Raw genomic sequence first — 25760 nt, 5'->3', positions numbered from 1 at the left:
GCTGTTGAAGTCAAATTATATACAGGTGCTGGTCATAAAATTAGAATATCATGAAAAAGTAGATTGATTTCAGTAATTCCATTTAAAAAGTGAAACTTGTATATTATATTCATACATTACATACAAACTCATATATTTCAGATGTTTATTTTGTTTAATTTTGATGATTACAAATGACAACAAATGAAAATCTCAAATTCATCATATCAGAAAATTAGAATATTACTGAAGACCAATAAAAACAAAGGATTTATAGAAATGTTGGCCAACTGAAAAGTATGAACATGAAAAGTATGAGCATGTACAGCACTCAGTATTTAGTTGGGCCTCCTTTGGCCTGTATTACTGCAGCAATGCGGCGTGGCATGGAGTCGATCAGTCTGTGGCACTGCTCAGGTGTTATGATAGCCCAGGTTGCTCTAATAGTGGCTTTTAGCTCTTCTGAATTGTTGGGTCTGGTGTATTGCATCTTCTTCTTCACAATACCCCATAGATTTTCTATGGGGTTAAGGTCAGGAGAGTTTGCTGGCCAATTAAGAACAGGGATACCATGGTCCTTCAACCAGGTACTGGTAGCTTTGGCACTGTGTGCAGGTGCCAAGTCCTGTTGGAAAATGAAATCTGCATCTCCAAAAAGTTGGTCAGCTGCAGGAAGCATGAAGTGCTCTAAAACTTCCTGGTATGTGGCTGCGTTGACCCTGGACCTCAGAAAACACAATGGACCAACACCAGCAGATGACATGGCACCCCAAACCATCACTGACTGTGGAAACTTTACACTGGACTTCAAGCAACGTGGATGAAGTGCCTCTCTTCTTTTCCTCCAGACTCTGGGACCTTGATTTCCAAAGGAAATGCAAAATTTACTTTCATCAGAGAACATGACTTTGGACCACTCACCAGCAGTCCAGTCCTGTTTCTCTTTAGACGCTTCTGACGCTGTCTGTGGTTCAAGAGTGGCTTGACACAAGGAATGCGACAGCAGAAACCCATGTCTTTCATACGTCTGTGTGTGGTGGTTCTTGAAGCACTCACTCCAGCTGCAGTCAACTCTTTGTGAATCTCCCCCACATTTTTGAATGGGTTTTGTTTCACAATCCTCTCCAGGGTGCGGTTATCTCTCTTGCTTGTACACTTTTTTCGACCACATCTTTTCCTTCCCTTCGCCTCTCTATTAATGTGCTTGGACACTGAGCTCTGTGAACAGCCAGCCTCTTTAGCGGTGACCTTTTGTGTCTTGCCCTCCTTGTGCAAGGTGTCGATGGTCGTCTTTTGGACAACTGTCAAGTCAGCAGTCTTCCCCATGATTGTGTAGCCTATAGAACTAGACTGAAAGACCATTTAAAGGCTTTTGCAGGTGGTTTGAGTTAATTAGCTGATTAGAGTGTGGCACCAGGGGCCATCAATTTTGAACCTTTTCACAATATTCTAATTTTCTGATATGATGAATTTGAGATTTTCATTTGTTGTCATTTGTAATCATCAAAATTAAACAAAATAAACATCTGAAATATATGAGTTTGTATGTAATGTATGAATATAATATACAAGTTTCACTTTTTAAATGGAATTACTGAAATCAATCTACTTTTTCATGATATTCTAATTTTATGACCAGCACCTGTAGTCGCATTCTCAACTTTATTGTTATGGTAATTACAGTTTTATTGCAATTTTTTCAGGAGTGAAATGATTTCACAACATACAGCTGAAGTCAAAATTGAAATGCACTGATTTTCTCTAATTTATGCATGGTCATATTACATACAGTACAGGCTCTAATATTCAGGCCTGCAGTGATTGGCTTTTTCCTTTCCTATCAAACACACTTTTGTCATCAACATAGACTTTGAAGGATTCCTGCCCCCTTCAATACCATATAGTGACTGTAGACATTTGCTTGCTTTGTGTCTTGGCTCTGCACCAATTCCTCACACCAAGCAGGGGGGGTTTCTGATATGGTCGACAAGGCAGCGTTACCATACAGAGCGATATTAGCATGATATCTCGCCGCCGTGCAAAAGCCCTCATGCACCCCCTGCCGCAGATGCACTGCAGCTGGGCGCTAGGAGCGCTATGAGGAAAAAAAAAAAAAATCAAGTATGCATTTTTGTACATGACAGCTTTTGTGCATGTGTAAATGAAATGACTCAATAGCAGAGGCAAGTTACAGATTTTTTTACTTAATTTTAATTTTATAATATTCCTGAGGAAGTTTTAATTATATTTCTTAAAAATTAGAAGGTATTTTTTAGTAATCTTTGAGTATCATTTACATATATTAAGCCAAACCAAATCTTGTCTTTTTTTCGAAATCAAAGTGTGTCAACCTAATTCTGATATAACACTAGTGCTGTTGCAATTTATCAGATAAGTCTAATTAGATGCAGTGTCTAATCCATTAACATTGTAATTTGAAATAAAATTTCATGTCTTTATAAGTGGTTTTCCTGCTTTAGTTTTGAAACCACAAAATTTTCACATTTCATTTGTTTTGTATGTTGTCCCACTGTGATATATGCAACATAAAAAAAGTAAAGCCCTAAACACACCAAATCCGATTTGGCATCGGATCCGACAGAAAAACATGTCGCAAAAGGTCATGGCATTTAGCAATCATTAAAAGTCAATGGGGATGATCACACCCGACACAATTTAGATATATATATATATATATATATATATATATATATATATATATATATATATATATATATATATATATATATATATATATATATATATATATATATATATATATATATATATATATATATATATATATATATATATACATACAAGATCAATAGAGGCCAGGGTCTACCACACCAGGCAGGACCCCCGGTGCAGTGTGTGCAAAGATGCCTCTGAAACAACACAGCACATAACAGCAGGGTGTAAAATGCAGGCAGGAAGTGCATACATGGAACGCCACAACCAGGTAGCTGTCATAGTGTACAGGAACATCTGCCATGAGTATGGGCTGGAAGTCCCAAGGTCAAAATGGAAGACACCTCCTAAGGTAATTGAGAATGACTGAGCTAAGATCCTATGGGACTTCAAGATCCAGACTGACAAACAGGTGAGGGCTAACCAACCAGACATCGTGTTGATCGACAAACAGCAGAAGAAGGCAGTAGTGATAGATGTGGCAATCCCAAGCGACAGCAACATCAAGAAGAAAGAACACGAGAAGCTTGAGAAATACCAAGGACTGAAGGAGGAGCTAGAAAAGATGTGGAAAGTGAGAGCAACAGTGGTGCCAGTGGTAATTGGAGCACTGGGGGCTGTGACCCCCAAACTGGGAGAGTGGCTACAGCAGATTCCAGGTAAAACATCAGAGGTCTCTGTCCAGAAGAGCGCAGTCCTAGGAACAGCTAAGATACTGTGCAGAACCCTCAAACTCCCAGGCCTCTGGTAGAGGACCCGAACTTGAGGATGACACATACCACCCCACGAGGGGTGAGAAAACTGTTTTTTTTTTTATATATAATGTACACATTCTAACAGTCTAATCAGTGAGACTATCAGCTTTGTATCCACCTGACTTCTTCGCATCAAAACTGATGGTCCCATCCCAATTTATAAGGCAAGAAATCCCACTTATTAAACCTGAAATGAAAACCATTTCAGGTGACTACCTCTTGAAGCTCATCAAGAGAATGCCAAAAGTGTGCGAAAGCAAAAGGTGGCTACTTTGAAGAACCTAGAATATAAGACATATCTTTAGTTGTTTCACACTTTTTTGTTAGGTATATAATTCCACATGTGTTAATTCATAATGTTGATGCCTTCAGTGTGAATCTTCAATTTTCATAGTCCTGAAAATAAAGAAAACTCTTTGAATGAGAAGGGGTATCCAAACTAAAGCAATCCCAACCTGTCAACGTGTAACGGATTAAAAGGTGAAGACATGTTTATGACGCACAAAAACATGCAAAACACATGTCATATGTCATGTCTACGTGTCAGAAGTCATGTGTTTTTTAACCACTTGGCTTTCCATACTCGTTTCAATATCTGCGCTCCTTATAGTGTATGTTTTGTGCCACCAACCTAAGTGTGCAGTGAGAACAATGTGCACAAAGGCAGTGTTTAAACTCATGCTCCATATCACCAGCAGCTCAGTAAGCCTTATGTATAGCAGCTTGATAAACGGCAGGCATGGTGATTACTGTAATCGGTGTACAAAAACTATAGACTTAAACTGCATTTACAAAAACATTTAGTGCAAGTATACGTAGTTTGTTATAGATGTAATATTAATGACAATTTTCTAGGATAAATTTACATTCAAAGACGCTTTCCAAGCCTCCGCTCAAGCTTTAAAGTCCAAACCTAACTAGCCCGTTAGTTTTGATTTGATTATGATTGATAACAGTCCATTTCCAATTAGTTTTTGCTGTCATGTACTTATCATCTGTTTAGACACACAGTCTTCCCATCCAAAGGTCTAATATGATTTTCTCTGCTTTCATTTCCTCTCATAGAATGCAGAGGGCTACAATATGAGCATCCCAATGCCTGGACACCCCGTGAATTTCTCTCAGGCCACTCTCTCTCAGGCCCAAAAAGATGTGGAGCAGCTGGAGAAGCTCATTTCCGAACATGATGTGGTGTTTTTACTCATGGACACCAGGGAGAGCCGCTGGCTGCCCACTGTCATAGCTGCCAGCAAGAGAAAGGTAAGAAAGGAGAAGTACAGGATGTGAAATGGCCTTCCACTATTGGCCTTGGGTTGAAGTTCAGGAGCAATTAAAGTTCCCCTTTTGATATTTTACATATTAACAATGACTGACATAATGACATGCCACATCTAAGTGGACACCTGCTGCTGGGCGGGCTGAGCAAATTTACATAATGCTTTGAAAGGCCCTTTAGCCCCATTCAAAACACTGTGTATTTTGATGGGATGCCCTATGCCACCACTGTCACAAAGCTCCGATAATGCCACTGAACAGCTCCATCCATCTGTCTGTACGTACATACATACGGACATAAAATTGTTACAACCATCTCACTCCTTAATTTTATTACAATGAATCAACCAAATAATATTTTATTCTTTATCTTTTAGTTGTACTTTTACAACTGTCACCAATACATATTTGCTCAGTTTTGATTATCTTGAAATATATGCTTTCTTCACTAAATTACACGCTAGACTTACTTTTCCATGCATCTGCTTATAAAGCAGGTAGAATCTTAAATGCTAAAAAACTGTGTTTTTACTAACCTCCTAGATATGATTAATATCATGCAAATGTGATTCTGCTGTTCAATTTAGGCAAAAAATTCTTTAATGTAATTCCAAAGCCAACCTCTGTTCTATTTAATATATCTTTTACATTTTTAGCAGTTGTGAGCTGTAATGGCACTCTTTACTCTCATGCTTAGATTTTCAGTGGATCCTTGAATAAAAAAACAAACAAAACAAGAGCAATGTATCTTGTCCAGGGATAAGGTAGGTTTGTTTTATAAGCTTAGCGGGGGGACGCTGGAGCAACCTTTTTCTTTTAAGATTGCTCTCTGCTGTCAGTGTATCAGCGTGTTCACCTGCCTCGGTGAGCTGATGACAGTCTGAATGATGTGTGGTCCACGTTTTCACAGTGCTTCCCTCATGTATATTTGCAAATAACAGGTAAATGTCTTTAATAACAGACTCTGTGGCCATTATGCTTATTAAAAGTTAGGATTTCAGCATACTATATTTCCTTTATAATTCCAAAACTGTCAATGTAACCAGCATCTGACCTGTAATGCGCCGGGGAGGAAGCCAAGGTGTCAATTAAAAGGCCATTATGCTCATAAAAAGTAACTGTATCGGCTTGATTTTCAGCCAATGGCAACTGTTTTGAGCATAACGATCGCTACGGGGAATACACTGGCAAGAACCCTCCTTTTCTGCCACTGTAGAACATTAAGAGTTTTATTCAGGTACACATGCAGTATTAAAATAAGAGGCACTCAGAATCAACATGCTACAAAGACATCTCCGTTTTTGATGTAAAACAGAAAGTGTTTCTTTTTCCTTATGTTGAGATCCACATATCACATTTTTTTATGTGTATGCATACCACAATGTAAGGAAAGGTTTTACTGTAAATATTTAATCTTTGCTTTAGATTAGCTATAGCTTTTAAACACACTAAAAATAAAACAAAATTGCATGTTGTGAAAGTTACACAGTATAAAAGCCTATGTACATTACAGTCCACCTACTACATTCTCTGTAACACCATCAAGCTTCACTCTAAATCCTTGAAACCCAAAAAGAGCATGTGTGATAGGTCTTTAATTTGACGTTGATTATGGAGAGCAGGTGCATGGACAGTGATGTTCAGAGTAGAGACAGAAAATGTGGAACCTTTATCATTAATTAACACGAAAGGAACAAGCACAGAGGATTTGGAATCTGGAGGTTAATCTGCTTTTACTTTCTTGATGAGGGATTCATTCAATTATTTCAGTGTAACTCAATGTTGCTGTATCCCTCCCTTCAAGATTTAATGAAACAAAGCTGTTCTTTTAAACCTAGGCTAACTTCACACAGTAGGAAAAATGTGACCCAAATCTAATCTTTTTGTCAATATGCAATTCATATGTCATATCAGAGATTTTCACGTCAGCCTGAATGGCACAATTCTGGTCTTTTTACCCCATTAAACAAAATCCAATTTTTGTATCAATACAGTTTGGCAATGTGTCGAAACACTTCAAGATGCCTCATTAACCCATCACTACTAATCAGTTAGTTGTTTGGCGTTTCAGATATTTTTGGGACATTTTATGACATTTTTTTCATATTAGAGCTAAACTTCATAGCCATCTTTTTAAAAAAGATTAAAAAAATATTTTAATCTGGTTTAGCTAATTCTGACATACATCTGTTTGATAATTGCTATTCAAAAGATAATAGCTGCCATTAAAACTGTAATCTTAATTTTTCTTTTAATAGCTGGTGGTGAATGCTGCTTTGGGCTTCGACACGTTCGTTGTGATGCGGCATGGCCTGAAGAAACCCCATGTCAGCCAGAGTGTTTCCACGGGAACAGACTCCTCTGCTTCTGCTTCCTCTGCTTCCTCATCATCCTCTACTCCAGCTGGATCTGCCCCCAGTGTCCCAGGATCCTCCCTCTTCTCCAACATACCAGGGCACAAGTTGGGCTGCTACTTCTGCAATGATGTTGTTGCACCAGGAGATGTGAGAAAACCTTTTTAACAGCTACAATCACATTCATAAAACACAAATCTTACTAAACCAGTGGTTTGCAATCTTTACACCACAGAGCATTTTTTACCCATAGTCCAGCCAGATAAAACTTGAGCCACAAATGCTGAAAAAACAAAGAATAATTCTACGCCAAAACCAAAAGTGTATAGCATAAGTGTTAACAAAAAAAGACATGACTGTGGTCCTAAACTAGCTGGTCATATAGAGTAAAATAATGTATAAAGAAATCAGTAACTGGAGGACGATGATAACGCTGAAGAAGCTGCAGAGTTTACTCTTCACTTTCTGTTGACAGGGAAGCTAATAATGAGCACTCCACAATCCAAGTATTTATGGAAGAAAGCCGTAACATTTATATTTTTAAAACTATTGCAAAAAAAAAAAAAGCCATTTAAGGGACATTACCACAAGTTGAAAGGGTTGTCTTCCAGCAGGACACTGACACTGAAATATCCAGCCAGAGCTACGGTAAAACAGTTCTGATCAAAGGTCATTACAAAAACGATGTTTCGCTTCCCATCCAGGAAGCTTTTTCAATTCAAAATATCAGAATTAGCGTTGAGTGCAACGCTTTATAGAGTGGACCAAAACAAAGCCACGGGTCCGCCCCTTAGGAAAGGGGAGTCTTTTGGGTTCTTTGTTAGCCTGCAATACCTGACACTGGTCTATGCCTCTGAAAGGAGGGTCGTCAGGGGGAGTTGTTGGCCTGGCTAAACAGTCAAGATGTTCTGGTCCCCTGTGTGGGGGCTGCGATGATAGCGGGAAGGAATCAACTCTATTGCTGCAATCTTTGGAATGACTATGACCTAAATGACTAAGAATCTTCACCAGCCTTCTGATCAAAGGGTTTTCATGTGAATCCTGCAGTAGGTAACAATCCAGTAGGTAACCATGCTCAAAGACTTGAGGATCAATGTTATCCAAAGCTCATCATCGAATGTGACAACGCTTGAGCAGTTGGTAAATAACAATTGTCAAAATGTTTATAGTTCAAACCTGGCAGATCAATGCCCCAGAATGCATCTATGTGTAACTGCAGCAGAAGATGTTTTTATATATTTTGGACGCTGTGGTATGAATGAAAATGCACCCCACCCTTTCAGCTCCCCTTTGTGTTTCTGCTTTTGCTATAAAATCCAAATTAAATATCATAAATGGTGAAGTGTAACATGACAAAATGTGGAATAGTTCAAGGCAAATCAATACTTTTGTGAGTAATTTTCTTTTTGTTTTATTTGATCAATAGAGGAATAATAAATATTCTTCTTAGTTTATGTATATAAATAAATAAAATAATTATTTCACTTAATTAAACATGCATTTATTTCTGGATTGGAGTCTTCAATACTTATTGTACCCGCTGTATGTATGTATATATATATATATATATATATATATATATATTATTAGTCATTAACATTAAATAAGTTGCATTTGCACCAGATTTGACCCCAACCAGCAAAATAAATTGGAAAATTATTGCGTCACTTGTAATCTACAAGAGAGAGAAAATGAATTCTGAATATCCATGTGAACCAGGGAAATTGGCTTCTATTACTGTTTTTAGTATCTGTAAAGGTGTCACCAATTTAATCCTTAAATGTGTTCAGATTTAAAGCAAAAAAAAAAACTTATATTCATTTATGCAATTCTTGTATAAAGCAGTGCTAGCTCAACTTGTAAACTTTACAGAAATCCCATTTTTTCCATCACCCACATTATGCTTTTGTTCCCTGACAGCCTATGTTTTGCACCCTTTTGTCTTTTTTTTAACCCTCCCTCATTACCTTTTCACGTGAGCATTGTTTGAGCTCTGTTCATCAGCCATGAAAGACCAAAGCCATTTTCTGGAAACCGGTTTTATTCTGCCTCGAGTTCTACAAATACCATTTAGCTGTCGCCCCCAGTCACAGATTATAGTAATATTATCATCAAAATTAGAGCCAACTGCCTGCTTTTACTACAATTTACATGTGGAAGAGCTTCACTTTGGGGAATGAATAGCGACAAATTTTAATAATGTAATGCAGATACAAGTCGCTTTTGTTTTGTGGTCTTCTGGGTGTTATTACAAATATCTCATTACCGTGAATCTGATCAGCTGTCTTAATGAAATGAAACACGCTCTGGGGATCTTATAGATTTTCCTCTCCATCTGTTGTGGATCAACAGAGCTTTGCACCCTTACTCTTAGATAAAGTGCAATTTTTGAAGACACTAATGGCTCATTCTTCCATCTATTGGCTTCAGAGCTCCCAGTTTAATCTGGGAGAGATGACCCTGCTGTCAAGGAGAGGGACAAGCTAATGATGCTGTTGCATCAATAAAAGCCTCTTTAGATGGAAATATAGCAATGATTATTGATGGGTTTCTTCAGCTTGAGACTCTGAATTTGACCTTAGTCCTTTTAGACATGAGAATCGTGTAAACTAGATTTTTCTGAGCTGAAAGCCATTTTGATTTATGCAATACAATCCGCTTTACCTATCATAGCTGGCTTTATTTAAAATATGAGTTTGTGTTTTTATCCTTTTATGTGAATAGTCCACGAGGGATCGGACCTTGGATCAGCAGTGCACTGTCAGCAGACCAGGCCTTGCCATGATTGCTGGAGCCCTGGCTGTGGAGCTGATGGTGTCCATTCTTCAGCACAGTGAAGGGTACGTTTTCCAATTGTTATCCTGCTTCCAGCTGAAGTGACTTGGTCACTCTTTGCCTGCAATGTCTAAAATGGAAATATCAGATTAGCAAAACAGTTCATATAGTATTAGCTGGTAAAAAAAAACAGGTTGATAGTTGACAGAAGATGCTAAATATCCTTTTAAGCTGATTTCTATCCTACAGATATAGAAAAATATCTGTAATTGTTACATTAAACTAAACAATTGTGACTAACCATTTTTTTTATCTGTTAATGCATCAGATACAGGTACAATTCAAAAAGGTGCTGGAAGTATGGTCTGTTTGTATGTAGTGGTGGTATGGTCTCTATGATAGTTCTTAGATTTGAAGTATTGAATGAACAGTAAAAAAAAGTATATTCCTCAGAATATTATCTGCTGAATATTGATCGGAGCCAATCAGTCATATTTTAGGTTCATTTGCTCGTACAAACAGGAGGACTCAAATATTCCTGATTCTAAAAGAACTTCATTGGCTGCCAGTGTCTTATAGGATCATATTCAAAGTTCTAGTTTCGTCTTTCAGAGCCTTTCATGGTCAGGCTCCTTTTTACATCGGTGATCTGATTCAGCCTTACACCCCAGCGCGGGCTCTGAGGTCTGTGGATCAGAATCGTTGAAGGTTCCACGAACTGGTTTTTATTCCTTTCAGGCTGTTGCTCCCACGCTTTGGAATGATCTTCCGCTTGCATTGTTCTCTGTTGACTCTGTTGTCCCCTTCAAGAGCTTACTTAAGACCCATTTATTTGTACAGGATTTAAATTAACTACCGTTTAGGCTGCAATGATTTCCTATTGTCTTGGCCTTTTATAGTGGGTATTCTCTGAGGTTTTAAACTGTGTTGTGAAGCACTTTGTGGCTTTGGTCTGTAAAAGGTGCTTTATAAACAAAGCCTACTTATTTAGTCTTAATTTGTGCAAATTAAAAGTAGGACTTTTGTGGTCCAGACTAGCTTTTCAAAGTATTAAAATATGTTTCTATCCTTATCATTATTTAATTTGAGATTAATTTGCTTTTCTGTAAGGTTCTGCAGATATCAATTCTTGTACATATTTCTCATCTCTTTATAACTTAAAATGAAATTACCTTTATTATTGGTGTATTAATGTTTGTTTTCATATTTTGTAAAGGCTAACCTTTCCTTTACATGACTACAAACAAAGCATCTACACAACCTAAGGTCTCTCCCCAATAAGCATTAAACCTGCTTTGAGCTACAAGTCCCTGATGTCAAATATTCTGTCATCAAGCAGCCAATCATCCTCTGAGCTCTCCTTTGGGAAGCTCCCAAATGGCTACTTGTGTTTTTATTCATGAATGAAGGCATTTTTTTCAACTGAATGCCTGCAACCCTTTCCTCCCACCTCGGTGCTGCGTGTTTTCTTCATAGTTCTTTGCACATTATGATAGAAAATAGAAAAAGAAGGCTTCCGTTTTTTTCCTTTTATACGTCACATCTGAATCTGAATTAAACGAAGCTCTTTCCAAGGACTTGTAAACATTAGACTCCTGGCTGTCATAGCAAGCAGCCCTTTACACCAGTAGCTGTTGAGATTAAGTGAACTTTGATAAATGCTAGATAAAAGTAAAAGAGGTGATGCCTTATTGATGGAGGAGCTGTATAGCTGAAGTTTTACTCTGCCACAGTTATTATCAGACTTTTTTTTTTCTCAGCTGTCCTGTATTTTTTGCTTGTCTTTTGAAACCAAGGTTTAGTGAACTCTTAAGTTCTCTTTGTAATCTGGGATTGCTTGATATTTCCTGCACCTATTTAATCTTTTTTTTTCCAAAATGTTGAAGGAGATATTTTTCTGCCTATTGAATGTGTAGTGATGTGCACCGATGTGCCTCTGTAAAAATAGAGCTTTAAGTGTGTGTTTGTACTAAAGAGGCCACTTGCTGGGCATGATGGGACAGCTATTTTCTCTCCGAGTGTTTTGAGATGCAATAAGCTGTTACCCAGCTGTTCTTTCTTTCTGGCATGAAAAGCTTTCAGAGCAAAGATAGGAATATGCTTTTTTGTACTGTTTGTACATGCAAGGGTTTCAAACTTCTGTCTATATGTTGATGTCTCCCACTTTTAGGTTGACTCTCAATGCTAATTCTTGCCTTGCCTTATTGGTTCCTTTTAACCCATTTTGTATTATGAATTTGTCCCCCATAATTCCAAATAATGATTGTAAAATGGAGTATTTCTTTCTCACAACTCCGGGTCTCACATAATTGGCATGTAGGTATTCAAGCAGTTTGACAGACATTTCTGACTCTGTAAAACCACTGTCAGCTCAGTGTGAAATGTAAAATTTTCATAATTGTTGTTTGCAAAGAGCAAAATCTTTTCTAACGGGCTAGGGTACTTGTAGCCATGGAGCTCATACAAAAGCTTTAGTGTTCTTTCAATCTGTGTTCATGAAATTCAATGTACTACAATAAGCTCATGTCTTTTTGTGCTCATGCCAGTTTTGAGTTTAGCTTTTCTTTGTATTTGGCAAACATCTCAGACTGCAAAAAGCTACTACGGAAAGGCATATTGGTCTGAAAAACGGCCACCTATACAGTTAAAAACAGATGCTTACATGTTATGAAAAAGACACATTACATCCTTGTTTTTAAAGGTTGTTTTCTCATTTTTTTTTTAAAGTTTACATACAGTACATCTTAGCATTTTTCGCAAATTTGTTATAAAGCTGTCTTGCCCTATATAGTTCACATAATATTTTTCCCTTACCTTGTTAGGTGCAACAACTCTCTGATAGCAAATGAATAAATAAATAACAAAAAAACAAAAATGCCACCTAGGGCTGGGTGATATGTCATCAAATCAATATCACGATAAATTGGGCAGTTTTACCTCGATAACGATAAACGCATGATAAATACTGCGGCTCCTCTTATCAGAAATAAAGGCATGTGGAGGAAATGTAACTGATCTATTTATAATTTATTTCTTGAGTAAATACATATTACCTTTAATTGAATATAAAAGCCTTGTGCCCATTCAGGTTTAAACTTTCAACAATGTCTCATTGAACAGGAGAAAAATGGTACCTCTCTTGCAATCATTTTTGCGCAAAGGATAATGGAGCCCTTTTCACATCTTTGAACTCAACAGAGTGGTTGTGCTGTAGGTGGTGGAGGTTGGATGTGTTACTTTGAGTAGCCCCGACAGTTTTCAGACAAACCTTGCATTTTGTGTTCTTTTGCTCAGCATCTATGGTGTAATTTTGGTGCCACCGAACAAGTGAGCAGTGAGAACAATGTGCACTCTTTAAACTCACACACCCTCACTCGAAACTGGTCTGCCGCACGCTCAACTCTGACAACTCGCTCTTGACTTCTTCTCTGCTCGTTTTGCTCCATCTCTGCTCTCACATGGCACCACAAGATTAACTTAAGTAATTTAATTTACATGTGTTAGACGTTTCTTCACTGGACTCATCCGTCATTCTCTTTGTTTACACTTCTGATTAGATCGTTGGAGTCACATGATTAGACACATACTGCCAGGGAAGGAAATAGCAGCCACCAGCACACACAGGCTAAACAGCAAAATGATGTTTATTTCTTTTACCGCCAGTTATCGTGGTGAATGACAGTAATGGTAAAAATCCAGTTTATAGCCCAGGCCTACTGCCACCACTGTACTCTATAATCAAGTGGGAATGCTTAAGCATTCCCACTTATTGTTTTTCTGTTTTTCTTTATTATTATTATTATTATTATTATTCCGTACGTTTTTGGTCGTTAAACTACTTCAACAGTTTTCAGCCCACTTCAACAAATTTGGTATCAAAACGTTCAGCTTCTTCAGGAGAATGATGCTATATCTTTTGGTAAAGATATTTCTTGTAGTTTTCGCGATATTCAGCTTTTTGTGCGATTTTTGGCCCCATTGAAATGCATGTAGAATTCTCAGATTTCAGCAAAATTCAGCTAAAACTTCAACTACTTTCACCTTTAACTACTTCAGCATACTTTCAGCTAGAAACACCATTCAACTTTTAAAATGTTTCCGTATCTATCTGCTATTACTGTTTAACTCAGCTTTTTGCTAACTTTTACAGTTTTACTTCAGTGAAGCTTCAAACTTTAAAAGAAATTTTAACGATTTTCAGATTTATAATGGAAGTCTATGGACGGAATTCTTCAACTGCCAGAGTGCGTGCTCTAGCTTTTGAGCTGTTCTGGTTTTTCCGAACAAATTCTTCTCACTCCCTCATTTTTCACTCAATTGAAATAAATTATACATCAAAACGTAGGAATTTTTGTCAGGATTCAGGAAATGTAACCCTCATTTGTGTGGCATTTACGGTTTTCCGACAGTTTGGCCCAGACCGTGAAGAAGTCCACACTTCCCCAATAGAAATCCAATGAGAGCTCTCTGAAAATCCGAACTGAAAATTCAAAAAAACAGACTTTTTCGTATCGCTCCCATTCGGGAACCGTTCGACGTAGCAACATGAGCCTTGTGGAAGTTGTTCCTCAGACCTTCCTAGCACTCACATTGAAGGAAGTGTGTCGATATATTTTATCGTTTAGCTAAGAAAAAGGTTTGTTCGGGGGTAACAAATCTGTCCGAACCCCAAAATCAAGATTTTGACAATTATACACTTTTTTACATCGTCACCACGCCTAGACGAAATATTGTAGAAATATAAAAGTTACAACAGTTGTAGTCCAAAAATGGCTGACGCTCACGGTAAAAGAATTTTTTGAATACCTAATACGGTTTTGGCTCACCGCTCGTTTGTTCGGAGGGAAAGTTTTGCTTTTGAGAGTTCTGCTCTACCATTGAGCTGCATGTTAATCAATGAGACCAGCAGGATTTCTAAAACCTTTAAATTCCTCCTTCCCATTAAGGCTGTGAATGAGCTACAGCCATGAAAGTTACCCCAATCGGAGACAAAGGATAGCTCTCGCTTAGACTGAAATAATTTTTTGGATAATATTTACGGTTTGTCTTCAGCACTCGTTTGTTCGGAGCTGATAATCCCATTCAAAAAAGCCTGAGAACAAAGGAACGAAAGTGAAGCGCGTTTCTCTCTTTCACTGACAGGCTCATTAAGCATTGTCAAGGTAACCGTGCTTCAAAGAGATTTTACCTCCACCACTTTAAACAGCACATTTGAATCTAATGGAGGGAGACAACACTGATTTAACATTAGGAAGTGGATACAATATGACTACTGGCCATGACCCTTCCCTTCACACGCAACCCTGATAGACTTTCAAAATAAGACTCCGGGGACCCTTCAAAATAAAAGCCCCTACATTAAACTCATATTTTTTTCCCAGCATATGGCTCAACATTATGACCCAAACTCAACCACTTTTTTAAAAATGAGACTCTAGGGGGTTTTCAAAACCCACCCCACAGAAAATTTCAAAATAAAAGCCTCCCATTGCCACTTTATCTACTGCCCTAATAACAGTGGAAAAGAGTGATTTAACGATTAGAAAGTCATCAAGTATCATTGCTGGGTCTGACCCTTTTCTCAACACACAACCCTGCTAGACTTTCAAAATAAGACTCCAGTGACCCTACAAAATAAAAGCCTCTATGTTATACTCGTGCAGTAATTGATGCAAATGGCTCAGCATTATGACCCAAACTCTACCAGCTTGTTTCTATTAGACTCTAGGAACCTTTTCAAAACATACCCTAGAGCGAATTTCACAATAAAAGTCTCCCATTTACGCTCTAATGCAGCATCTATTCACCCAATAACATGGAAAACCAGTGATTTCATATTTAGAAATGGATGCTATATCACTGCTGGGCATGACCCTTCCCTTGACACACATACATGATGGACTTTCGAAATAAGACTAAAGGAACTCTACAAAATAAAAGGCTCTTCCTTACACACACTCATTCATTGTGCCGTATGGCTCGTAGCTATGACCCAAACTCAACCAATTTCTTCAAAATACACTACCAAGGCCTGTTGACCACACACCTCAGTGCATATTTCTTAATCAGGTTCTAAGATTTACACTGTAATAAAGCATCAGCTAACCTCGTAACATGCAGCCTACGTTTTTTTTGATAAATTCAGCTCCTTAAGTGGTATTGGCTCTCTTTCTATAAGCTTCTCTCTCTATCCTTACTCTGCTTCTTATGGTCAGTCTTGCACATAGGTTTTTAGATTTTCAATCCTCTAAGGATGACACTGTTTTCTCATGCTGATCAACCGACACATTTTAAATCATTTCAAATTTTTTTGCCAAGTCTTGACATTTCCACATATGATTTCAAAATTTTGATACTTATTCAACACCATCTTCCTCAACATTTTACTTCCCATCCTTAAGCTACTACTTTTTTCTTCAACCAGATAAGATTCAAGTTTTTCTTTGTAATTTATTTTCTAATTCAGCTAACTTCATACTTTTCAGCCTATGTTGTGAACTTTGGCTTCATTCTGCTCTCTTTCTGGACAGGAATTAAGCTTTTCTGTTTGCTGCTAATTCATCTGACATGTTTCTGGAAAGTAGATGCCCCCCCTTAAAAATTTCTTTTGAACTTTTTCTAGAAACTTGGGAGACATTACATTTAGACCCTTCTAGTGCCCACATTTAAGACATTTTTTGATATCATGTATGGTTTGGCTCTGCAGCTTTTAAGATGAGTCTGTTTCTGCCATTTTGCTGCCAAATGATTCTACCCTACAAAATCTTCAGATGATTCAAATGTTTTCTGCAGTTTGAAGTTTCTGAAGACTTCCTATCACATGTTCATATGTTCCTCAGCTAATTTGTGCTTCTTTTCCTTCTTGCAGTTTCTTTTGCTAATTTTTATTATTTCGTTCAGCAAAAAAAGCATTCCCACTTTGCTGTTTCTGCGAAACAGCTTTTTCTAGTTTGGATGTTGTTTGTGAGTATGAAACTTTCCAAATTTGTAACTTTGATTATTATAGCGATACACATCAAGCTTTCCATGCTCCCTTTTGAGCAATGCCTTCTTCCTTGCTGAGCGGCATTTCAGACCAAATTTGGTTGTGTGGTGTATTCTTGAGTATCGAAAATAATCGAATTGTTGGGTCATGATGCGTGTGATTTACACCCCTACCGTCCATCCATCCGTCCATCCATTTCCTTCCTCTCTCTCTCTCTCTCTCTCTCTCTCTCTCTCTCTCTCTCTCTCTCTCTCTCTCTCTCTCTCTCTCTCTCTTTCTTTCTTTCTTTCTTTCTTTCTTTCTTTCTTTCTTTCTTTCTTTCTTTCTTTCTTTCTTTCTTTCTTTCTTTCTTTCTTTCTTTCTTTCTTTCTTTCTCTCTCTCTCTCTCTCTCTCTCTCTCGCTCTCTCTCTCTCTCTCTCTCTCTCTCTCTCTCTCTCTCTCTCTCTCTCTCTTTCTTTCTTTCTTTCTTTCTTTCTTTCTTTCTTTCTTTCTTTCTCTCTCTCTCTCTCTCTCTCTCTCTCTCTCTCTCTCTCTCTCTCTCTCTCTCTCTCTCTCTCTCTCTCTCTCTCTCTCTCTCTGAATCGTTTTCAATAAAGTTTCGTCTACAAGTACCAAGCATAACCTTATGGCAACAGTCATAAGGGTCTACTTGTAAAAGCAAAGCTGTTGGGCTACTTACAGGTTTAAAAAGAAAAAAATTTATTTAGCAGGTTTTTGACATAAACCTGTGTCTGAAACTGTGAGCTATGAGATTAGCAAATGATAATCTTTCTCACAACAGGTTTGATGCTTTTTCCATTTATTTTATTTTCGTAATGTATTAAAAATCTATCAAGAGAACCCAAACATTTGAGATTTCAAGGAATTAAACTCATAGTTTAGGCATTTTGTGATTTGTAATCGCAATATCCCCTTCAGCATTCATCTGTCTTTATCATTTTCTCACATAGAAGGTTTAAATTTTCTTTCATTCAGAGAATATTATGTTTCAGTTCTGTTTGAGTAAAGGTTTGGATTTTTGACTCCAAATAGATTTTCTAATGTTGATTTCCATTTTCAGGGGCTATGCTGTGGCCAGCAGCAGTGACGACAGAATGAACGAACCTCCAACCTCTCTCGGTCTTGTACCTCATCAGGTCAGAACTGCACAGACCCTCTTATAATCATCCATTTCATTACCAGTGAAACGACTCTGCTTTGAGCAGCATGAATAAATGCATAACAATCATACTTATGCAGTATGTAAAACGGAAATAATAGGATTAAATAACCATTTTTGGCTCACTCTGGTTGCACAAGTTTCAATTTATTGTAGATCTGTACAAATTCTCACTGTGCCAATGGTTTACACAGCTGAAATGTAAATATACGCCCACTGTATTATTCAGTTCAGTGTAGTTTGGATTCTGTGTTTAGTTGTCAAGAGTCTTGCTGGATATTTGCTGGCTGGATGTTTGACTACTTTCCTTGGCAGAAGCAGTAAGGCTTATTTAGATTTGCTCTCTCTTAGATTTAGTATTAAAGCACAGTCAACATATTTTCAGTAGCTTTGAAGTCCATGTTCTAGGACGGAGGTTTCAACAATGTTAATGTTTGGTAACCTTATGTTTTCATAAACAACTTAAAAGGTTTAGATTGCTCTGTAAATGGCCACTTTAAACAGATGCGTTTTTATTCTTAATATAAAGCAGCTGAGGGTTTCAACACTTTTACAGCTTCCTGGGAGTGTATTCCAGATTTATGGAGCATAAGTGATAGAGTCCCAATTCCGTTATTAGTTGGATATCTGTCCGATATTTGCTAAAAAAACTAATATCAGATTTTATCTGCTGTGATCAAAAATTTGGGGTATATCATGCTGATAGAAATGCTCTGCTTCTGCTAAAAGCTCCAGTAACTCATTAGTTAATTTTACATGTGTCAGTCGTGGCCGAACTTGGTTTGAATCCGACCTGGGGTCCTTTGCCGCATGTCTCTCGCCCTCTCTCATGCGACCTTCCCTGTCAGCCTACTGTCCAAAAAAAATGAACCACTAGGGCCGTAAAAAATACCATGACCTCGTCCGACAAGATTTTCTGTCAGGTCTGATGCAAAATCAGATTCTGTTTTTTCTTGCCTTAAGCCATTCAGTGATTTATAAACAGACTTATTTAAAAGTCTATTCTTTGAGAGAAAGCAAACCAATATAATGATTTTAGTACTGGAGAGATGTGCTCCAATTTCTTTGTTTTGCTGAGGATGAAAGCAGCAGCATTCTTGATCTGCTGCAGCTATCTGATTGACCTTTTAGGCAGAACTGAGAGGACAACGTTGCAATAATCAGTTCTTCTAAAGATGAACACATAAAGTAGTTTTTCAAAGTCCTGCTGAAACATTGTTCTATTAATTCTAGAAATGTTCTTTAGCAAATTGAAGGATTTATGTGTCTCTGAGGGATCAGTTCCGAGTCCATTAGAACAACTTCTTAGCTCCAGTGTTTAAGGGGAGCTCACACTACCATAAAGCGATGTTCTAGGTCACATGACCGACTTTGCAATGGATGGACCCTCTTTACACAGGCCAGGTTTGAAGGAGGGCACCCCACACAAAGCATCGCTGCACGTCAAGTGCTGTTATTTGCTATTATTATATAATATATGCTATTATTTATTTTAATATATTTTAAATGAAACTAATAACTGGATAAAAAATTTAAGTGTTGATTTAATCAAGTCAAACTTTTCCCCAAATGCTATTTAGAGTATCTAAGATGCAGTGAGATTAAGCCTTTCTTTTAAGCTTTTCACTTGATGCTTAGAGGCAGCATCATGCTGAAGCAGAAAAGACAAAAAAAAATTATCCAGAGAGCTAAAGCCATGGATTACTGCTGTCCCAGAGGATCAATTCATAACTCATTGCAAGTATTGTTATACATAAGTCTGTGCTCAATTTATTCATAAAGAGCGTGGAAAAAGAACTATCGTTTCTATTGTGGTCTAAGTTTCAAGTCTTTTGCAGTCCCAGTTGGAATTGTCAGAGTACACATCCTTTTTGGAGTGAGGTGTTCAACCGAAAAATTTGAATGACAGAATGCATTTTTTTCTTTTGTGCCATCTCTCTCCTTCTCATTATGTGTAAAATAATGTTGATAAAAGCATTGATATTCTGCTGCACATAAAGATCGAGTGTAAATTACTGAATCTCCATAAGTGAAGGCATTCTACTATACTATTATCGATCATAGTAAACCTCTCTGGTTCAAACTAAGACCTAAATGTCCTTTCAAATCAGAAACCTTATTTGGGTTGTCCATGATAGTTATTGGCCTATACTTAGTATTTGATAATAAATTCAAATAAATGGCTAGGTAACATTTTCCTATTTCTTTGTTTTCTAGTCTTTAATATACACATAGATCATTGTATTTATCCCTTACTAGCTTGTGACGTTAATAACCAGCAAAATGTATTCTCTTTAAGTATAAATGCTTGCATGAAAATAACTCCTAGACTACAAATTGTTTTTCCTACAAAGTAAAAGGTTCTGGAAATTGTGTTGTGATTATAAAATATTGCTTGTTTATTTCTGTTTTCAACTCTTTGTTGTGAGATTTACTTGACAATATGCACAGGAAATGTTTGTGGTTAGAATTTGCTTATCTCCACACAAATAAAAATACTTCTCTCTCTTTGACTGGTGTGAATGAAGTGCAACCACTTCAAAAATAATCAAGCCGTACTTGTCCTTCATTATGTTTTCAAATTAAAAAGCTTTAATTGGTCCTGAATGAACTGAAAAGTAAAACTACGGGAAAATGGATTTACTCTGTTCAGTTAAAACCTCATATTCCTGTAGTGAAGAGGTCTTCAACAGGGGGTCCACAGAGGTACTGCATGGGGGTCGCGTTTTGGTTGATTACTTTTCTTTTATATTCCCCCCTGCAATTTTTTCGACTAATTGAAATGTCTTTAAATCCACATTAATATGAATTCAACACACTGTAGTAAACAGATAAATGGAGAAGATGTCTTTCAGTCATCAATGCACACATTCAGCGACACACAGGAGCTCTTTCAAGCTGGGCACCGTTTCATTCACAACACCTGTACCATCAATGAGGAATAAGAATCAGAATTAGAAATGCATTAATAATCCCAGAGTGAAATCACTTTAGTTACATTACACCATTTGTAATAGAGTGACTATAGGATCAGTTTGATATAAAGCAATTTCATACAATATATAAGATAAGGGGGTCCCCGTTCCATCTCTCCATCAGTTTGGGGGTTCTTGGGCTGGAAAATGTTAAAGACCCCTGCTGTAGTTGAAATAACTACAATTTAAAGCAGTATTTTCAAAGCAGAACTTGTTAATAAATGTTATTTACACCCATATACAAAATTGAAATGTCTCTTGTTCCTCAAAATGGATATAGCTTTATGTCAGGTCATTTCAGTGGTTAATTGTAGTGTTATTAATAGAAAGCTCAAACTGGACCATTAATGAGCAAACTGCTCATGACTCAAAGCTGCTGTAATTAAGAGACATCTGTTTGAGCTAGACTTGGAAACCCATTTACTGAGCATTTAGGGCAATTTTTTAATGACCTTCATCCTAAGGCTGCTGATATAAGCGTATTTGTTTTGGTTTTTTTATTTAAAGTCTTTAGACCCTTTCAATATATCTAATAGGGGTGGGTATTGACAAAGAAGTCCAGTTTCGATTCCAATCACGATTCACATGCCACGATTCGATTCTATCACGATGCATCAGGATACTTGAAATATTGCGATGCATTGCGATATTTTCACTGAACACTGTAAGAAAAAGATACAGCCCTTACCAGTGGCTGACTGGCTGGGTGTGATCTGGATAGTGTCTTCAATTGATACCTAACTGAAAGCAACTGAATTCATACATAGCTGTATTTACTGAAATTACTTTTGGAGGTGTTGCCATGAAAACAAATACTGGACAGAAATATTACTATTACTGGTGTGGACACACTGACAAAAAGATCTTAGGATTCATCAAACTTAAAATAACAAAAAAAGGATAATCAGTGCCGTTTACATGGCCTCAGTGGTCCTTTAAACCAATAAAACGAAAACATTTCCCCTTTTGCAAATTACGTGCGTCATATCAATTTCATTTTTACCTTCTTTGTTTTTAAAGCCAAAATGCATCCAAGCATCTGTCTTGAAATGTGATGGAGGTGTGGGGCAAATTTTCATAGTGTCTTCCATGTTTTATTTCATATGACTCGTCGCAGTATCTCGCGACCGTACATGCTTGTGACACAAAGCAGCAGGCGTTAACACATCCACAGCGACATCTGCTGGACTGAAGTTGTATTCCACTTGGTTAGGCTCATGTGCGCCAACCATTCATGTATTTAATTTGTTCATTTTTTAAAATTAAGAATCAATGTCAAGAATCGATGCAGTAGATCACAAAAATTAGAATCACGATGCATCGTCATGACGATTATTTTGCGCACCCTTAATATCTAATATAGGAGTGGATCATGCAGCTTTATAAATAACTTACATGTGTTTATAACAGCCAAATTAGACTTTATGAAGTGCTATTTCCAGCACACAGTCCATTTCCTTTCAGTTCTAAAATATTTCTTCCAGGCTTTACTATAAGTCACATGATGCATATGTTAAATCTCAATTTTTGAAAAACTTAAACTGAGTTGAATGTGTGGATTCTGCTGGTCGAACTGTTCCCGTGTCGTGGTCTTGGTGCAAGGCACAACTCCACAACCTCTTTTCAATCATGACTACATCTTAAAATCAGTAAAATGTAAAACATACCATGCTCCATTCAAATTGTTATTTAAGTTTGCATCTAAAATTAGATTGTAGGAATTCTAGGTGAGGAAATTGCTTCTATAACATTGCTACAGATGTTATAGAGTCAAATGAGTCACTAAAATTTGCAGTCATTTGTTTTTGCATAGTGCTGTTTTGTCCTTGTAAAGTATTTTAACATGATCAGCTTGGTTTTATTTGCTTTGTTGCATCATGTGATTTATTAATTTTTTGACCCACTCTTATAAATTTTGAAAGGATACTGTGTAGAATTTCCCTACATTGTGATCAGATTGCTACCAGATATTGTCTGTCAGAGAGATGATGTCACATTTGAACTTACCCATGAATACAGGGGACCTAATGATCGACTCAATGTCTTGAAGTGCCACAATCTGTTACTTTGGACTGCATAATATTAGGAAAACATCTGACTCTCATATTTATGCTGAATATTGTAGTATTAAGTATTTGCAATGAACCAGCATTTAACTCAATGTATTGTATACTTTTAATAATTAAATCACAATAATATAGCTGTAGGATATCAGTCACTGAGAAATGTGGAGTGTGTATATTAGTGACATACACAGCCTGATGGCATGACAAATATTATATAATTAGTTGATCAAATACTGCATTAAGCATTGATTGTATTTTGTGTACACCTTTTAAAATGTTGCCAGACTTTTAGTTTATATTTAATTCATGCAGCTTTACTTAGGAGCAAGCCCAAATTGTCACACTTCCATCACTAAGCCTTGTAGATGGTAGTATGTCTTTGAGGTTATGTCATTTAGTTTGTTTTTCTCCTATGTGTTTTTTTTTTCCTTGGGGGTTTTATTAGCCTCAGTCAAGCTGTTATGCTCTTTTATGAAAGTAAAGCCTTTCTCCACACAACCTTGTTTAACTAAACAATAATAGACCTCATCATACACAGCTAACATCCAAGGACTGTAAGTAAGGTCCTCTAAGCTTTTATTTTATTTTTTTTTCTTTGCAGTTCACCACTCAGCTACTCTGTAATAGCCTTGGGTTTGTTCATCGCTTGAATTTCCAAGAACCCCAGTCTATGGAGGACCCAGAGAGTCATTAAAAAAGGAAAACCAGACATTTCAAATTTAACAATTCATCATGCAATTTGAAATCCAATTATAAAAGTGTTTTCTAATTGTCCATTTTAAATTGAAATATTAAAGAGGAATTGTAAATTGTGTTTATTAATCCTTTATTAAACAACCAATAACACATCACAATTGCTCCTCAGATATAACTAGCTCCCTTATTGGTTATTTTGTCAAGGAAGTGTGGCAGTGTTTCCAGAGAGCTCTGGGAACAGAAAAGGTAAATGGAGAAGGTCAAGCAAAACGAAAATCCAATTTCCAAAAGATTAGGAAAGGTATTTATAATCAGATTTATATATTTTTTTCATTTAGAAATAGGATTTCAAAATACATTTTCAAACTCCAATATATAATAATGGATTCATTAATAAATTTTAGAATTCTCTTTAATATTCCAATTTAAAAAGTGTAATTAGAAAAAGCTTTGATTTCAAATTGCCTACTTTAAATGTTCAATTTGAAATGGCTGCTTTTTCAGTGCCACTCTATACATGTCTTCCAGAGTTTCTCTGAACACAGTTTGTCCTTCAAATGATCAGCCTTTATCTGTGAGTCTGAATCAGGAGAGGACTTTCAAGTAAAAACCACTCATCAAACGTAATCTTTATGACTTATCAAATTTTTTCTTCAGTTTTCGCTCTAATGCCAGCACTTCTTCCCTTCTAGCACTAGAGTGTCTGAGTTGATTTAGATTTATACATGCATATTGGACAAATTAGACATTAAGGGAAGAAGATTTAGAGTGACTTTGCTTCCCAGAATCTTTACACATATTCTCTGATTTGCTTTGGTCTACTCAGATACAATATAGTGTATTGCTTTTGTTTTGTCTCGGCTGATGAAACAAGTCTTAGAATTTAAGGTAAGTTTAATTTAATTAGGTTTATGAATAGCAGACAAAGAATTATCTTACAACCATAAAGTGTTTTTATTTGTTGTTAGTTTTTATTTTACATTAATGTAAACTTAATAATCAGAGTTTAGCAAAACAAACCAAAAACACTTTTATTAATTTAAAAGATCCTGAAAACTGGCTGAAATCCTGATTAAAAGCTCAGATCTGTGGTGACTCACTAAACAGAGGAAGATTAGATGATTTAAAGCCGTCCAAACTATGTTCTTGGCTAACAGGGTGCTGCGTCTCACCACCTCCATTTGCATCATCGTCATTATTCATCATCCTGAGAATATGAATCCGTGCCATTTGCTTGACACTTTTGCTGCTGAGGATTTTTCTGCCAAATCACCTGTAGGAAAATGGCCTGCAAATGCTTCTGTGTGTGTGTGTGTGTGTGTGTGTGAAGACAGAGGGGGGGAGGTGCCAAAAAAATAATATGTCTGAGAACATCGCTGAGTAATTCTTGAGTATTATAATATATATTAAACCTGACATGCTGGGAATATTGAGGCTGATGCTGTTTGCTCTTTTTCAGTGGTACCACAGCGACAGCTTGTGGTGATTTAAGAAATCAAAATCCCATTTCATATCTCAAGTGTCAAATATTTGCTTTACACTTGCTTTGATAATTTTTCTACTGTTATTTTAGAGCTTATTTAGGTACAGGGGGAACTTTTAAGTAAGTGCAATCTCCCTTAAAGTTCATTAATGTTTTATTCTCCATCTCAGCAGTTGCATTGAGGAATATTTCTTTCCATGTTAAGTTTGATAAAGGTCATCTTTACAAATGAGAAATCCATACGGAAAAAAGGTTTAAATTACTTCAAATAAACCACATTAGAAGCCCATCTAACATTTGTAACAAATGAAAATAACATCTCAGGTTTTATCTGTTTTATTCAATTGAAGTCTGTAATTAAATAATTAATGAAAATCTTATCAGAAGATTAAACTTAATACACATTATTTTTTTGTTGTGTTATTGCCTAACCATAGATTCTGAAAAGAAATCTTCCGCTCGTAGGCTTCTGATTTTGGGTCTAATTTTCTACATTGAATACTGCAGGTTTATATTAACAAACACATAGAAGTACTAAAACTTTAACTTTTTTTTTTGTTTTGTTT

The 25760-nt window shown here is 36.7% G+C and overlaps 1 protein-coding gene across 1 annotated transcript in view; it reads left to right on the top strand.

Annotated features, from left to right (window-relative positions):
- Positions 1 to 25760, top strand: part of atg7 (ATG7 autophagy related 7 homolog (S. cerevisiae)) — a 107489-nt gene that overhangs the window by 32989 nt on the left and 48740 nt on the right. Inside the window, exons 14-17 of the mRNA XM_038307837.1 lie at positions 4491 to 4685; positions 6959 to 7204; positions 9779 to 9894; positions 17876 to 17951. Of these exons, the coding sequence (XP_038163765.1) occupies positions 4491 to 4685; positions 6959 to 7204; positions 9779 to 9894; positions 17876 to 17951 (633 nt within the window). The remainder of the gene's footprint in view (positions 1 to 4490; positions 4686 to 6958; positions 7205 to 9778; positions 9895 to 17875; positions 17952 to 25760) is intronic.

This window comes from Cyprinodon tularosa, unplaced genomic scaffold (genome assembly GCF_016077235.1).
Source record: "Cyprinodon tularosa strain WSP-4 unplaced genomic scaffold, ASM1607723v1 ctg621, whole genome shotgun sequence".
In the NCBI taxonomy this organism is placed as follows: Eukaryota; Metazoa; Chordata; class Actinopteri; order Cyprinodontiformes; family Cyprinodontidae; genus Cyprinodon; species Cyprinodon tularosa.
Note: the sequence above shows the minus strand (reverse complement) of the source record. Positions and strands in the feature narration are given on the sequence as shown.